Genomic DNA, 14,752 nt, shown 5'->3' on the forward strand with positions numbered 1-14,752 from the left:
TTAAAAATGTGCTCTTACGTTGTGTATGGAGGGCTTCTTCCAATAAATACCTCAATTATTAAAATCCATTGTCTATTCACTGAGAAATCCGGAGATTCGTGGTCGAAAATTAAATCAGTCTTCTCCTTCGATCACACGACTTCAGAACAATTTTTTTAAGACTGGCTTATTATATGTATATAACGCCCAGAGTTAGTTTATTATCATTTGACTCAAATTATGTCTCTCTTCATTTAGGACTGTCATAGTTCCAATCACGGAACCTACAATTTCCTAGATGTGAATTGTACGATGTTCTGTGACCGGAAAGGAATGAGCATAACACAAACATGACATTCCTCTCATTATTTATAGCGCCAACAAACTTCTTCATTTCATAAAAACTGATTCCGTCAATCAAATCTTATATTTTTCTCAATAATGAATAGACAAATGTGCCAGCTTCCTTAGATTTAAAAAAAATATATTATGTATTAATTAAAAGGGTCATTTTTGGCACAAAATGTCGAAGCCAATTTGAAGATAAAAAAATAGTCCTGTTATTTTATAGCGACTACAAACTTCATTTTCTCAAAAAAACTGATTCCTTAATTGACTTTTATATTTTTTTCACCAATGAATAGAAAAATATGAAAGCTTTCTTAGGTGTTTTTAAAAATTTCCTTTGTCAATGTGTAGGGGTGATTTTTTGCACCAAACTGCCATGCAAATCTGAAGTTTATTACATCTTATATTCCTTAACTATTAATTAATGCTTTATCTCATACAAACTGATTATGTCTTATCAATTTATATATTTTTATCATTAATGAATAGAAAAATTTACAAAGTTCCTTAGGTTTAAAAAAAAAATTACATTAATTAGAAGTTATTTTTGGCCCAAAATGTCAAAGCCAATTTGAAAGTCATTTTAAGTTATTAAATGAAGGTGTATATTGCGATTTTTGTTTTGTTTTGAATTTTTGCAATGCCAATATAATTTAAACCCTATAGAACATTATTTTTGTAATATCTTTAAGAAGATGTCATCAAATATATAATTTAAAAGATCTATTTATGGCGTTTTATGCGTCACAAAACTTCTTATCGATCAGTTGTTTGAGCAATTTAGCACGTGGGGAGAAAAAAGATTAGAGCACTCCCTCTTTTGTAACATACCTAGACTATCTTATGACAAATTGATGAGTATTCTCTGGGAAATTATAAAGTTCAAAGGGTCACAGTTATGCTACTCGTAAATACATAATAACCTAGTAATATTAAAAGAATAAAAAATGTGCTTTTGTTGTAATTACTAAATACGATGATATTAGACATTCAATTGTGATTATTTTTAAAATATGCTTATACAAGTTACAACTCGTACAAAATAACATATATAATAAATTGTTTTTCAATTTATTTGAATTTTACAGTGTAATTTGGACAGATTCTGGCTAAGACGAATCGTTTTTGTATATTATATTTTATATAAGTAATCAAACAGTCAAATGGTTTCATATAATAATCTTTATTATACAAATGACAACAAGAAAAAATAAGGTTTCTTAAATTGAAAGGTTTAGATATAATTAGCAATAAACTAAATAGTTTTGATGGACATTCTTTTATCTATAAAAAATCTAAATTTCTAAAGTCATCCTTTGGAGTTAAAGACTTAAGATAATTTTTAACATATATTTTGATTTTTTCTTTTAGAAAACATTAAAAACAAAATGCGCGCTATACACTGATCATTTAAATTTAATCACACTACGATGCTCCCTCTTTTGGTCTATAGGATGACTTTAGAAAATCACTTTATGAATATGTTTTATACGCTATAAAAATATATATTCAAATGATTTTATACAAAGTAAAGATTTAGGCTATATTTTAATAAATTATTTTACCTTTTTACCTCTGCAACAAATTGAAATGACCATAGGCGGAGGTTTGCATTATACTGAGTGCCTATTCTAGTTAAAACTTTAATCGGGATGTGCAAACTATAGATCACATCGCGGTAGAACAATGTAATTTTGTAATGGTTAGTTTCTTGCCGCACTAATACTAATCGAAATTCGAAAAAAGTTGACCGAAAAACCCCGTCCTATTGGGCTTGTAAAAGGAACGACCCAGTGAAAATTAGTTACAACTTGTGGGACAAATTCTATTACATAATATAATACGTGTGGCCTGTCAACACAAAAGAAACTATATGATTTTTTTCAAAATTTAGTCTGAATTACATTAGTAAAAGAATAATTACCATCAATTTCTATCTTAAAATTATTCATATTACTAAAAAAAATGGATTTTTGAAGGAAAAATAAATTGAGTGAAAAACTATGATTTTTATGCATAAATTTTGATTTCTTAAATTTTTGGAAAAAATTTAAGTTGTCAAATTTAAAAAAAAATAATTTTTAAATTTTTTTTTAAAGAAAATCAATTTTTTGTGTATAACGATGTATTTTTAAAAATTTTCTCCACAAAAAATTTAATTTTTTGTGAATAGTTGTGGATTTTAAATTAGAATTAAAATTCTTGGTTATCTACACACATCTCAGTAATTGAAATACAAAGCCTATAATTGAGCCAAATATGTCTAGGAAATATTGGAGCGTATGTTCAGATATATGAAGTAAAAAAATTAATAGGGATTTCCTCCTTTTCTTGATTTTTGTTCAAAATTGTTTTTAAGTTGACACACCACGCGAATGCATTAATATCAAGCCTAGATAATACTAGTTAACAAAAATGACATCAAGTAAATGTGGTTCTAATAAATATAAACAAGTACTACAAAAACATGTTATACTTATTAATGTATTAAGAAGGTTTCTCTCTTGGGATCACGGGGTTTCATACATAGGGGAAATTCCAAGGAAAAACTTCTTTAACTGGGAAATCCCACTTTTAATTCATTCATTATATAATTATATACAATCTATCTAAAGTTAACATGTTCATCACTTACTATTTAAATTTATATTTTGCAGGTCAGATTGGTTTTTGATTTTTAAAAAAATTTATATTAGAAACTTCTTTTTTTGAGAACAGCTGCAGATTTTTGAATTTTTTTTCCAAATTTTTTAATTTTTTTTGATTTTGGAAAAAAATTTTCATAAAAATAATAATTTTTTATTTAACAGCTATGGATTTTGGAAAAATTTTCAAAAAAATTCCAAAAACTAAGCTTTACTTAATTATAATCCTGCGTACCCCCTTGGTTACAGAATTCAAATAACCTGGATCAACCACGGTTTCTAAAAAAACAATCCATGCACAATTAATAATTATTAGTTTTGTGCCGATCCTTATTTATTTGGACCAGCTCAGCCGAGTCATAAGACCGTTCTTTAGGACACTCAGTACTAGAACTGATTACAAGAAGATAAATAAAGTAGAGTGACGTACTCAAGGACGGAACTTTATAGTTTTACGGACTGAACTGGACCGGACCGAGACTGGACTTGAGTCTTCAGTCCTAAATAAGGACGAACACAACACTAGTCGGGGTAGGACTAAAGCTTCAAAACTAAGTAAGTCTGTTAGCTTGAGGAGACACATGATGATCATGGTTTATCTTTTTCCCCACACAAGATGTAATTTTTATTATACCATTAGAGAATAAAGGCGTTACTATATGATTTTTTGTCATTTTCCCTAATGCCGAACGCAACTTTTTATTACCTTAATAGAATTCACCTTGTTAATTCAGTTAAAAGGGTGAATTCATTAAGGTTGTATATTTAGTTATGCAGCAATCTTCAAGAAAACTCGACGCCCATAACGGATAAAAAAAGTGACCCAACGACCAATAACATTTACAAATATTGATCAACTGCTCTTCCAATAACCTTTTTCTTTTAAAGCTTTACGTAAAAACTAGGTTGAAATAAAATACTTCCTTCTTGGAGTCTAAAAATAAATACTTGAGTTTGACGTATTTATTATTTACGATCTCTAAGACATACAATTTCTCGAGAAATAAGAAATGTATATTGTTTGTCATATTTCTATCTCAAATAAAACAATATAAATATAAACATACAAAGATTCTCAATAAAAATGTTTTTCTCCTTAAATTGTGTGTAGTATCTACATTATACATACATATTATGTTGAGGTATATGAGTTATGAGTGACGAACCCTGACTGGCACAAACTAGACTCTATTCTATTCAATTACTCTACAATCTACATACATAAATATATGTATGTAGATTGTAATAGCAATTATAATGTATGTCTAGAAATAACCCAGATAAGGTCAGAGCTATGAAGCAAAGTATACATATATTTTGTAATTTATAAGGCTTTTTCAATAGATACAATAGACAAGGAGGTACATATTATTTATGTAAGAGAACAAATGGGATAAATAATTATGTTTTTCAAGGTAAATCGTTTCTACCTTGTAGTTCATTCAAGGACAGGGGTAGTGTTGTGTCGGTCCTTCTTTAGGACCTAGGTCCAGTCCGGTCCGGTCAATCCAGTACTGTCTCAATTGTCGGTTCTTAACATGGTGTTAACTCAAAAATACCTTATGGATTTTGTTGTGTTCCTCTTATTTGATACGTGATGACTATTTCATGATTGATTCTTTTTGATAAATAAACAAAGTAATAACTTATACCAGGCCGTGCGAAATGGATGTATCATCACTACTGTATTGCACCTGCCATTGTACACCTGAAATTGTCAAAATTGTTGGGATCAAGAAGCACACCGTCTACAGGGTAGGAAAGATCATGAAAGAGGGGAAACACCTTAAAATCGAGTCCAGAAGTGGAAAGCCGGCCAAACTGACCCCAAACGAGTCAAAGAAGGCGTTTGAGGCCGAATCCACCATGCCCATGGTCAAATTGCCAAAAAGTGGCTCACTCCACCGTATCCAGGGCGATCAAGGCCGCCGGTGGGAAAGTCCAAGAGAAACGTGGAAAGACCATTAATGGCACCTAAGCAACAAGATATCTGTTTGGAGTGAGCGAAACCCTCCTAAACGACCTGAAGCATCATGGCAACTGTGTAATCTTCTTCTCGGATGAAACGAAATTCACTGTCGACCCCGTCTTCAACAAGCAGAACAATCATTGGATGTGTGGGCAGGTGCCCCATCCTGCTGGAAGACGTAGGACTACATTACCAGAGTATGCTCCCCCTTCCGTGGCCACTTGAAGGCCGTCATTGAGAGCAATGGAGGTCAAATTCATAAATAATAGCTGTCATTGTGTGCTCAATAAATGTTTTAAAGTAATCAATCACGTCTGACATAATGGAGACTCAGAAGTAGCAAAAGTGTGCTCTCGCTGAATAGTGGTACATCCATTTCGCACGAACCAGTATTATACTTATGCTCCATTTCCAGAAGGACAGGAATACAATTTCTTGTTGATTCATGATAAGCGTTGTATATATATATAAATATATATTGGCCATTTTATTATTTCTATCAAGAAATTTCGGCTATCATATACAAATAGAAATGCTTAAAATAACATATTACTTGGCAACATTATTATACAGACCCCCTCCCCAACCCCCAAAAAAATAAAAATGTGAAGGCTCCTTTAGGTCATTTCACATTATCATATCACAACTTTTTCGAACTAGCCGTAATCGAAAAACGAAAAAAGTTGAAAAACAAACCAACCTTATGTGCAATATATATATATATCATATTTTTTATTTGGTTTAATAAACCATCGACATTTCTAAGAAAAATTAAAAGTAACTGAGGGCCTTAATGACCGGTCCTAAGACTTGCCTGGAACCAATAAATAATACCGTCAACACAGAAGCAAGCTATAATGATTTTTCACAAGATTGAGAGTGAATGACTTATTTTGTATTGTTGGACGAATATATGTCAATTTATATCAACAATATTATTATTCCGATTAAGCCTTTGGCTGTGTCACAAATTGCCCTTAAAGTAGCCAAAATGGATTGTCAAAATAAAACAATCATAAGTTAAAGAGATTTTATTTGAAAGGGTTCATATCGTGGCCAATAAAGATTCTAAATTATAGATGAAATTATTGAGTATCATAACTTAAGAAATATAATCGTAATTTTTTTAATCCTACATATATTAAAATAATTTATGTCTTTGTGTGTGATGTACGTCCTGCATTGAAAAACAATGATAAAAACACATTTATTTCAAAAACAGAGACAGATACAGACGTTAAACATAAAATAAAAGTTGTTAGAAGTGTAAGGTACGTATGTCAGGCTATATGTTTAATTCTGATGAGACCAGAGTCCTGGGCTCTGGAGGGCAAGTTTGATTTTTTTCATAAACAGTCTTTTTAGGAATGAGTCGTCGATTCAAAAATGCATAAAAAAAAAAAAAACACATGCCAAAAACTAATTATTGTTTTTACAGAAAAAGGGAGAACGAATATTAAATACGAATCAAAAAATGGAATTAGTAAGAGGATGAGCGAATTAATCTTAGTAAATATCTTCAATCTTCATTATGGTTGAAGAAGGAACATAGCAAGGACAATAAATAAATCACAGAGTCAAACATTTGAACAAATTGCTTTATATTTACAATAATCAGTATCTTCAAATATTCAATTATATTTTGCATTTTCAAGAGTCTGAAAAGAGGATTCAGGTTTGATTATATTTACATCAAATGAACAGAACCAAGAAAAGATGTTGTATAGAATGAGGTTTTAAAATAGAAATTTTCCTATTATATAATTATAGTTTATTGTAGAAGTTAAATTGTAAAATTTAATTTCTCAATTTCTTTCCCAAAAAAAAATATTATTCCAAAAACCAAGCATTTTTACAATTAAGAATTTTTAAACCAGTTTTTCATGGGAACCCTTAGTTGTACAGCTTTAAAAACCAATTTATCAGATTCAACAGACAATTTTGTATAAATTCCGTTTACAAAGCGTTGAAAATATCCTCTGAGTACGACCGTCCTGCAGCAATCATTGTCACACTCCATAGAGGCCGTGCGCCCAAAGAGAGCATCGACTTTCTCAAGTTGTCCTCTGCCACCGTGTAGAAAGTTGCAAATGAGTTCAAGGAGTCTGGAGGGATGGAAACACCAGCAAGGAAGAAGGTAGATCAATCTACGTCTAAAAAACGTACTCCGGCCTGTCTGGAGGAGCTCTAGTAGGAGATCAATGACCACTCCAGTATCTCCATGAGAAACCAGACTACATGATGAATGTGGATGAGTGCACAATCAGAAAAACCGTCCATGAGGACCTCAGGTCCAAGAGCTACTTACTCCAAGTACAGCAGATGCTTTTCGAGGCCATGAAGGCCAAGAGAGTGGAAAGATATCAAAAGCTGATTGTCTCTCTCAAGCACTCAGCAGCCGGCCGGAGTAAGTTCATTTCTGATGAGAAGATATTTTGTATTGATACCAAAATCAACAGGAGAAATGACAGGTACAATGCAACCGACCCTGTAACGTCCCAATCATTGACAAGACCAAATTTCCCGCTTCCCCTTCCCTCGTTTCCAATGAGGGCGACGTCATGTCCCCTCGCTTCTTTGCCAAGGGCCAAAATGTCACAAAGGAAGTCTACTTGGAGGTCATGAGAGACATTTTCAACCCCTGGATGGAGCAGGTAGCAGCCAGAAGACCATATCTCTACCAGCAAGACGGCGCACCCACTCATACCAGCCATCTGGTACAAAATTGGCTTTCGTACAATTTGGAGATGTTCTTGTCTAAGAAAATTTGGCCCTCTAGCTCCCCGGACTGCAATCCTTTAGGCTATTTCGTGTGGGGTGTCTTGGAGAGGGAGTCCAACAAGCGTTCTCACAACAATCTCTGAGAGCCTTCATTATTGAGGCTGTGAGCAATATGAATTAGGATAACCTGATCCAGGTGCGTGCAGCAAGTTCCGCGCCAGGTTGGAGGCCGTGGTTGGATTGAATGATTAGGTTCATGGAGGGTCCCTACGTTTGTATATAAATGGATTTGTAAATAAGTATACTAATTTAAGAAATAAAAAGGTTTATGTCCTGGTCTCGAAAATTCTTAATAGTAAAACCGCACCCTGTATATATATAATCCTGCATTGTTTTATTGAATGAGTTTATAGTGCCCAATATGTAGATCTATCATTATATCGATGCAATGGTTGTGGGTGGAGAGCAAGGAAGTAAGAGCGTCACAATAAAGACGAGAAATATATGTTGTACAAGATATATGTAGGTATCACTGCTGAAAGGCGTCTTTAGATGAAGGCGCCTGCTCGGCAATTATAACTATCATATCTGATGGTTGTATGTCCAAATTTATAAATCCGAAAGCCAATGTTAACAAGGTATTATTTATTCATTATTAAGTATACAGCATGTTCATTCTTCTGTCTCGCTTCTCCCTTCTCCTCAATCACTACAAAATGTGAATTTCTAATGTTTGCCATCGCTATCCGTAGTTGGATAAATGCTTTAGTATTTTTAAAGTACTTAAGTGTTTTAGTCAGACATTTATTTTTTATTATAGTAAAAATAAGAAAATATAATCCTTTTCTAATGATAAATTTAATCACATGCGCCGTTAAAAAATCTTCCTCCAAGATTTATTTAGTAAACTCCCCACCCCAATTTAAAAATCATAACTGCCTACTGATTTCAACCAATTGATGTTTCATACTGATTGTATTTACCTGCATTTAAGACATTTATAAATTATGAGATCTAAAATATTTGATGTGCTCAAAATGTACATCATATTTTGTACTTGATTATCCAAAAACAAATTGGATTTAGTCACCTCTAAAAATATCAGAAAAATCAATAGCTATTCTCAAAATAATTGAAGAACTATATATATATTTTTTTTTTTTGAAATGTGACGTGGGCTACAGACCCTCCCCTGCAGACGCCCCTCATAATTGTAGGCAATCTTTCTCAGATGGCAATTTCCCTGAGGACAATTCTCTGCGGAGGATCAAACATATATATTCTCTCTGTGTTTGAGTGTTCAAAGATCAATAATCACATCGCTCAGTCTCTATAAATAAATAAGCAAAGTTGAAATTTGAGAAGAATACATACATCATGCATAACATAGCATCATGATGTATGTATTTTTTCACGATACAAAAAAACAACAACATTTCTATGGTTATATTTTTTGAATCCTCCTCCCTCCCTCTTCATATGTACTTGTATATGTGCATTAATGTATTAAGACATTTGTACAATGTAAATAACAAAATTAACTAGTACCTACTCGAAAAATAAGCTTCAAAAATTACATAAGAATACTTTTGATTTATACTTAAAGCATCGAATCTAAGGTACTTATTCATAGTAAAAAGATCTACTTGTATTCAAATAGTTGTTTCCCTCAGCCTCAAATACTTTTCCATAAAGGTCATAAAAAACGTCATCAAAATTATCACTTTTTTTGTTTATCAGGGGCGTCTGCAGGGATGTTGCCCACCCAAAAAAAAGAAGAAATTATGGCTTTTTACTAGAATTTTTTTTCGTAATTATTTTATATGTGAATAGTTATGGATTGTGGAATTTCAATTTTTGAATTTTTGCATACATTTTTGTGAATAATAGAAAATACAGATAACTTTGTATTTGATGTGTTGCCTTTTTTTTTTTTTTTGAAATTGTTTGGGAATAGAAGATTCTATTTAAAAACGTTACATTAGAATAAAAATGAATTTACATAGAAAGTAATTTCATACTAAGAGAAATGGTTTTCGGACAATTCCGTAAATAAACTTATAAGCTATATACATTCACCCTGATTCGCTAAATAAATATATTATGGGTTTTGCCAAAATTTATATATTGTTGAAATTAATTAATCCAACCTGACTACATAATTCAAAAGATACAGAAGCAATGGATCCCATATATCTAAGTATTTTACATTCAAAATACATAGCATTAAATAAATAAATATAAGAATAATAAATTCCTTCTTACCTTTAACAGACTCTCCCTCTGAGACAAAGTAATCTTCTTTAAGAAAGGAATATGTTTTTTCGGATATATGAACAAGTCCGGGTTTCCCAGATGATTCCATTTTATTTGCTAGAGTAACGTCATTAGACCATACGTCAAATTTAAAGCGTTTTTTCCCAACGATTCCACAAAGAACCGTCCCTGTATGAATCCCTACTCGCATATTAACAGACTCATTGCGATCGTCGTCAAATTCACGGATAGCACGAATCATGGCTAGTCCCATTTCGACACAGTTTTTAGCATGATCCGGTGTTGGCTCTGGGCAGCCAGAGACGCAGTAGTAACAGTCTCCTAGAGTAGAAATCTTTTCGCAGCATGTAGCTGTACAAAGATCGTCAAATCGTCCAAAGAGATCGTTGAGGAGGCCTACGAGCTGGGAAGCAGTTTTATTCGAGCTCATTTTTGTAAAGCCCACAATGTCCGCAAATAAAATACTATAATAGAAGAGAGAAATTTCAAAATTAGATACAAAATATATAATTAATATTAATTTCTAAATAGTGGAAAGAACAAAACAAAAAATATATTTTAAAATAATTCAAATAAACTCTTTTTTACCTAACATTCTCCATTGCGTTCATGTTAAAAGGTCGAAATATTGTACGAATATCACCCTGATTTGAGGATCTTGGAGATGATATTTTACGTATCATGGATCCAGATTCCGAGAAATCATCATCACAATCATCAGAGTCACAATCATCCTCAGCATGTCCTTCTTTCATTAGCCAGTCAGCTACTTTTGGAGGCATCACGGATATAATCATTTGCTCTTTTATTCCTTTCTCTGTGACAAGCTGTTTCTTAACAACTAGAGAATGACCCACCTTCATAAAAGTATCTCGCATTCGAACCTAAGGGAACAATATATGTATATATATAGTATTATAATTTTACTAAAGTAACACATTTTCATAAGTTCAGGAGGGACCTGCATTTATTCTGCATAATTAAAGTTGTTCAGTGGGGAAGAAACAATTCCACATACAAATATATACAATATAAATAATATTCAATATTGTAATACGTATTTGCAGGTAAACCCTTCATCTCTAGATATTAAAGACTCATCACCTTGCCTTCAAGTCCTTTTTTTTAGTATACATAAAAGTATATTATATATAGGGGTCCCCTTCCGGGGGATAGATGAATAATAAATTAACACACATCAACACTCTATGACTCAATCCACAGAACATCATTTATCATTCTACCTTCCTTTTACCTCCACAACCATTGGTTATTTAATGTTTATGAGGATTATGTAATCTTCGTTATTTGTACAATCTTTGAGAGAAAGAGAAAAAGAGAGGGGATCTTATAACTATATATATATAGGTATTGGTGAGTCCAGTATTATTTCATGTGTCCTTTCATGGGCTCATGGACTGATGTCTCGATCAAATTATAAAAAAAGCAAAAACTCTTTACTTAGTCATGCTAAGAGGAAAATTTCTTATGTTATTTTCTCTTTTTGCAGCAACAGTGTGGTTTCAGAAATAAAAACTTTATTAATGTTTTTTTATTGGTTAGAATAATGTCTATCATAATTAATAATGCAAAGCAATGATTATGCTGTATTTTCCTCCTTACTAGCGATATAAAGAACTTTTGTCTAATTTCAAACTTTGAATAAGATGTACTAGCTAAAGATGACATCGTACAAATAATTAAATTTGACACAGGTAATTTCCCTACCACATTACAACTTTTCTTCACTACCCGTAATCGAAACTCAAAAAAATTGAAAATCAAACCGGTCTGATGTACACATCATGGGCTAATACTATATGATTATTTTGGAAGAAGAAGGAACTCTTACTTTAATAGCAATAAGAATAAAAATAGCACACAGAATGAACCACATGTGTCCAAATTGGGAAGAAAACTATAATAATCAATCTATAAATACTTAAAAATGTGTGTATGTACATATACATGGTGGTCCATCTACACTAAAAATACTTCTCTAAATTGAGTTTTTATTAGTCGAAGAATGATGATCAATTTCCATTAAGAATTTATTCTTATTTACCCTCTCGCAAATTACACTTAATGCAGCCAAAATTGATCATCATAATAAATGAATGAGCAATCAAAAGATTTATTTTGAAAGGGTTCATAGTGGTGACAATATCACCTATCAATAAATAAAGTAAAGGTTCTAAACCATAGCCAAATTACTTAAATATTTTAACTCATCCTACAAGTTGAATACCAAACCTATAATTTACCCAAATATGTCTATGAAATATTGGGTCATTATTTACGACAGAAGTTTGCGGTCCGGTCAAGTCCACTCCCACTTGTCGGTCCTTCAAAAGGTAAAATCTATCACCCGTGACGTCATTGAGAGAGAAGGGCCCTTTCAATATTTATTATGTTACATAATAGAATAAATTATATAACTAAGTTAAAAAATATAATCAAATTGTTTTATATTGCATTATAATGATGAAAATAAGTCATTATGCTAGTAATGCATATATCATATGGCTTAATAAACCATTGATATTTTTAGGTAAATTCAAAAGATCGAAAGTTAAGGAGGGTCCCAATGAGTAACTCAAGTCTGGACTAGACCAAATAAATAAAAACTGACGCAACACTGGTATATATATATCCTACATAGTATTAAAATTTTTTATGTGTATGTGAATTACGTCCCGCTAAGAAAAACAATAATAAAAACGCATTTATTTCAAAAACAGAGACAGATACAGACTTAAGACATAAAATAAAAGTTGTTCAGAATTTTGATCAGACCAGATTCCGGGTCTCTCGGGTAAAGTTTGCTATTTCGCTAATAAGTTGATTTTTTTTTTCAAAAAATAAGATGGATTCCTCATGTCTCAATTTTTTTTAAAGTATGGGTTCATAAAATAAAAATCCAGGAAACGAATATCTGCCCTAAAGGAAAAAGGGAGAACGTATATTAAATACGAATGAAAAAAGGGAATTAAGTTAATGAAGGAAGAAGATGATGATTAGCGACTTAGAGTTAGTATGTATCTCCATTATGGTTGAAGAGGGAACATGGCAAGTTAGCAATGACAATGACAATAAATGAATATCAAGGTCAAATATTTGAAAAAATTACTTTATATTTACCACAATCCGCATTTTCTCATGGTCAATTCAAGAGTGTCAAAAGGGGTTTAATTATTTCATTTTTTTAAGTTTAATTATATTTACATTAAATCTTGCATGGTGTTATAAAATTACATTTTATAGTGAATCGTTTTGGTTTATAATTTTAACATAAATAAGCTAAATGTAAATAAAATCCTTTAATTTTTCATCAGTTATCCTTAAAATGGCGTGTTCGTGCTAGTATTTTTTATTTTATTTCTCCTTTTCGAAGGGTTTATTCTTAATTGTTTTTATGTTGATGCACCACAAATATAATAATGTATATTCATATTCCTGCAATATTTTTTCAATGAAATAGACATTTGAAACAATATTTTTGCCTCGGTTTGGATAAAATTGATTTTTTCTAGACAGATTTAGACCGATATTTCGGTTTAGACTCTAAATCAAAACTTAATCGTTTTTAAAACATGGACCTCAATTTTTTATCTCATTATAAGGAACAATTTTTTTAAGTCTCAATCTATGAGCCAATTTTCGCCATTATATTGATAATGTAATTCTACAGACATGGAATATTTATATTCCCACATAAGTGGAATATAGAAGGATGGTTTTAAAAGAAGGAGGATTTTTTTAAATCCATTCCTTTAAGAGGAGAAATAAAGAAAAACAAGCTAAGCTGCATGCATGATTATTCCATGAATTGATTTATGAAAAACATATTTAAACTTCATGTGATGTTATTGTAGGTGGATGTTTCTAAGTTTTGAAACACAACTGACATCATCAATTAATAATCTATGTACTCGGTCTAGGCCGAATTTTAAATGAAACCGATCAAAATCGATTTTTATTAAGGGCGATCCAGAGCAAACTTCTTTAAACTACCGAATTATATAGTTTGGTCTACTAAAAATAATAAGGGTTTCAAACCGAAACCCAACACTAGTCAAAATATCAAAAGTGTAGTAATAAATGTTTAAGAGATCAGTACAGAAACGTATCACTAGTCTAAAATGTTTCATAATTACACCCGGTATAATATGTAGAATGAAGGAGGAAAAATATATTCATTGGACATGTATGGGCTTAAGTCATGCTAGATGTACATATATATTGCCTTGGTATAACATGAATAAATGAAATGCATAAATAAAACTACGTTTGAACCTATTCAATATTTTATAAAACAATAATATGAATAATACAAAGTGCCATTTCGTTTCCATTTCCTCAGGTTAAAGACAAAAAAAGAAGATTGAATGAATCAAGAGCAGATCTATTCAAAGATGATCTTTTATGTATTCATAATTCTTACAAAAACAAAACAAAACAAAGGGAGGGTGCTAATTTAATTTTAGCCCAACATTTCTAAGGACTAGATATCTAAAATCGGCGGCCGAAAATTACTTTTTCAACCATGAATGCGTGTTTTTTAAAATCTATTTTTGGAGTAATTAAAATAAACTAGCGAATGTTGTGATCCATTACAGCCCTTTTGTACTTAAAGCAATAGTTACATAATATTTTAAGTTAATAAAGAATAGTTTTAAGGTAATATTAAAGGTAAGAAAAAAGGTCAACTTCTAATGCATTTTTATTTTAGCGTGTGTACTAGGGTGACCCATTTTTAAAGTGATGTGTTAATTCGATTTTCTGTTGTATTTTGAGGAAAGTTTGTAAAGTT

General features: G+C 31.4%; 1 protein-coding gene across 8 annotated transcripts in view; it reads right to left on the reverse strand.

Moving 5' to 3' along the window:
• Positions 1-14,752, reverse strand: part of Ac13E (Adenylyl cyclase 13E) — a 40,994-nt gene that overhangs the window by 11,267 nt on the left and 14,975 nt on the right. For all 8 annotated transcript variants that reach the window (XM_040708833.2, XM_040708835.2, XM_040708837.2 and 5 more), the window contains 2 exons: positions 10,528-10,823; positions 9,928-10,403 (listed from right to left, as the gene is read on the reverse strand). In XM_040708833.2, the coding sequence (XP_040564767.1) occupies positions 9,928-10,403; positions 10,528-10,823 (772 nt within the window). The remainder of the gene's footprint in view (positions 1-9,927; positions 10,404-10,527; positions 10,824-14,752) is intronic.

The sequence above is a fragment of the Lepeophtheirus salmonis genome, chromosome 3 (assembly GCF_016086655.4).
Source record: "Lepeophtheirus salmonis chromosome 3, UVic_Lsal_1.4, whole genome shotgun sequence".
NCBI lineage: Eukaryota > Metazoa > Arthropoda > Copepoda > Siphonostomatoida > Caligidae > Lepeophtheirus > Lepeophtheirus salmonis.